The following is a 3,522-nucleotide window of genomic DNA, read 5'->3' as shown; positions in this document are numbered from 1 at the left end:
GTTAACAGGTTGCTCTAAGACAAAGCCGCGGGTCGATGTACTGGAACAGCGAAAATAATCAGGTACCGAAAGATCATCATTACAATTATACATGCCTGAGATTGCAGGCTGGAAGACCCCATCCCGCACTCCGACAACAGGACCGGGACGATGCCGACAGCAGGTAACAGCAGAGAGCACGACTGTGTCAGAGGGGGTTGGGGCCTCCATAATGCCTGTTAAAGTGTGTCCCGGGTCCAGATGGCTGTTGGCATCATAGCTGCATTGGTACGTTGTCAAGTTATCGTCGCTTCTCGTTCGCACTCCGTTCACTCCATTCTCTCTGGCGGGGGAGGGATGGTCAGACGATTTAAGTTTTTTGGACGATCAAAAAATTCACGAAACAGCATTCCTACTGGCCACGAGGAAGGGTCGAGTGCCTGAGACTTCATATCAGGATCCAATCCAATTTTGTAGGATATAAAGGACATGTTGGCAACGTCTTTCCCCTTAGGGACAAGCCGCACTGCATCAACCGGATCGGTAATGTTCAAACAACGAGAAATTTTCTGTACATCACAATCGGTCAAAACTGGATTTAAGCGTGAAAGATACAGCCAAAATTTGTTTGCTTTTGGCGCAATAGAGGGAACCGGGAGATCACTCAGATCAACAATGTTCGTTCCAACATCAGCAGGGGCATCAACGATGGCATTTTCATCAGTACGCCGCCGTTTAGCCGAACGGTTGGTCCAAGCAGGCGTTTTAGGAGTAGGCACAGGCCAATCGAGATGCAGTTGATTTGTTGATGTTAAATTATCTATTTTTTTACTCAGCGATTCTACGATGTCAGAAAGTTGTTGAACTTTGACTGGCAGTTCAGTCGAGACAGGCACGTTTGGCATATTTGGTGACCCATGTTGAATGTCTGCAATATATACACGAATGCTGCGACCATTCAATTCGTTTTTGCAAGCAGTACATAACAGCATAAGCTTCCCCTGTGCGAATGGTTCCTTTAATCCGCGTGAGTTAATGCCGCAGCAGGTTTGACTAATATGCATATAGCCATCACAAAATCCGCAGCGCAGCGGTTCGATATCGTTGATATCATTCTTGCATTCCAAGCATTGTTTTTTCTCCATTGCGCTTAACACTTGATTTCGCGCACACGGATGACGAATACAGGCAAGGCAGATAACTTAACGAAGATGATGATGATGGAGGAATGCTTATTGTTCGAAGCAGCCGGCACTAGACAATGATCGCGAGGCAAAATGTACAAATAATAATCAAATAATGCTCGACACTCGTTTAGTTCACTTCAAATAGCTTAATAAACGATTGGGAAAAGCGGATCACCAACTTTTGGTTTGAAACAAACGCTTTTGCAACGCTAATTTCGCCACGACATAGGAGCAATAAAAACAGTGTATACACGATCCGATTTAACGAAAAACTCGATAGATCAATTTATCATGTCCGAGCATAGAGGACAGCTTTCGATTTGAGCTAATTTGTACACAAAATACTAGTATCTAGCTATCTACTTTCAAAATTAACCTTGCAGCGCAAATTTTGTTACCACTTAGTATTTTTTGCTTATAATATTGTTTTTCTCCACATTAAAGTGAAAATAAACGCGATATTTTTTTTTAACCTAAAGTGTCCGAGCATAGAGGACTTCTCCCTACGATAAAGCGTCAGGGATAGACTTCATTTCAGTCGAGATGTTGCTTGTGAATGAGTGTGAATGTGAATGAGAACAACTCGACAGAATTGCTTGTTCCTTGTTGCCTGTTGCCTGTTGATGTTACCTGTAGCTTGTTGCTTGTTGCCTGTTGCTGTTGCCTGTTGCCCGTTGCCTGTTTGCTTGTTGCTTGTTGCTTGTTCCTTGTTGCCTGTTGCCTGTTGCTTGTTGCAACTGTTGCTTGTTGCCTGCTGCCTGTCGCTTGTTGCCTGTTGCCTGTTGCCTGTTGCCTGTTGCTTGTTGCTTGTTGCTTGTTTCTTGTTGCCTTGCCTGTTGCTTGTTGCTTGTTGCCTGTAAGCTGTTTCTTGTTGCTTGTTGCCTGTTGCTTGTTGCCTGTTGCCTGCCGCGTGTCGCCTGTTGCCTGTTGCTTGTTGCCTGTTGCCTGTTGCCTGTTGCTTGTTGCCTGTTGCCTGTTGCCTGTTGCCTGTTGCCTGTCGCCTGTTGTCTGCAAGCTGTTGCTTGTTGCTTGTTGCTTGTTGTTTGTTGCTTGTTGCTTGTTGCTTGTCGCCTGTTGCAACAAAATATCAATTTGATGACAACCTATCAACGTGCCCAGTAAATGGAGTTGCCGCGTACATTTTCGTGTGCATTCCGCATTACTAGCAAAGTCAACAAAAAATTTATTTGAATAGAACATTATTCAACTTTTACACAGCAAACCTGCAAGGACTGCACCCACAAGATTTGTGCTGGACGCTGGAATTTTGAATTGTTCTAGGATAGTTTTCTTCTATTGATGCTGGTTTTAATAGATCAATTTATCATGTCCGAGCATAGAGGACAGCTTTCGATTTGAGCTAATTTGTACACAAAATACTAGTATCTAGCTATCTACTTTCAAAATTAACCTTGCAGCGCAAATTTTGTTACCACTTAGTATTTTTTGCTTATAATATTGTTTTTCTCCGCATTAAAGTGAAAATAGATATAATAAACCCGATATTTTTTTAAACCTAAAGTGTCCGAGCATAGAGGACTTCTCCCTACGATAAAGCGTCAGGGATAGACTTCATTTCAGTCGAGATGTTGCTTGTGAATGAGTGTGAATGTGAATGAGAACAACTCGACAGAATTGCTTGTTGCTTGTTCCTTGTTACATGTGCTTGTTGCTTGTTGCCTGTTGCTGTTGCCTGTTGCCTGTTGCTTGTTGCCTGTTGCAAATTGCCTGTTGCCCGTTGCCTGTTGCCTGTTGCCTGTTGCCTGTTGCTTGTTGCTTGTTGCCTGTTGCCGGTCGCCTGTTGCCGGTCGCCTGTTGCTTGTTGTCCGTTGCTTGTTGCCTGTTGCCTGTTGCCTGTTGCTTGTTGCCTGTTGCCTGTTGCCTGTTGCCGGTTGCCTGTTGCCTGTTGCCTGTTGCCCGTTGCTGGTAGCTTGTTCCTTGTTGCCTGTTGCCTGTTGCTTGTTGCTTGTTGCTTGTTGCTTGTTGCCTGTTGCAACAAAATATCAATTTTATGACACCCTATCAACGTGCCCTGTAAATGGAGTTGCCGCGTACATTTTCATGTGCATTCCGCATTACTAGCAAAGTCAACAAAAAAATTGTTTGAATAGAACCTTATTCTACTTTTACACAGCAAACCTGCAAGGACTGCACTCACAAGATTTGTGCTGGACGCTGGAATTTTGAATTGTTCTAGGATAGTTTTCTTCTATTGATGCTGGTTTTAATAGATCAATTTATCATGTCCGAACATAGAGGACAGCTTTCGATTTGAGCTAATTTGTACACAAAATACTAGTATCTAGCTATCTACTTTCAAAATTAAACTTGCAGCGCAAATTTTGTTACCACTGTA

The 3,522-nt window shown here is 43.3% G+C and overlaps 1 protein-coding gene across 1 annotated transcript; it reads right to left on the bottom strand.

The window, feature by feature from the left end:
- Positions 1 to 308: 308 nt before the first annotated feature.
- LOC128739986 (uncharacterized) lies at positions 309 to 1,124 on the bottom strand. Its single transcript, XM_053835494.1, has one exon. It carries the CDS (start codon positions 1,122 to 1,124, stop codon positions 309 to 311), a length of 816 nt encoding a protein of 271 aa, XP_053691469.1.
- Positions 1,125 to 3,522: the final 2,398 nt, after the last annotated feature.

Source organism: Sabethes cyaneus, chromosome 3 (assembly GCF_943734655.1).
Source record: "Sabethes cyaneus chromosome 3, idSabCyanKW18_F2, whole genome shotgun sequence".
Lineage (NCBI taxonomy): Eukaryota > Metazoa > Arthropoda > Insecta > Diptera > Culicidae > Sabethes > Sabethes cyaneus.
Note: the sequence above shows the minus strand (reverse complement) of the source record. Positions and strands in the feature narration are given on the sequence as shown.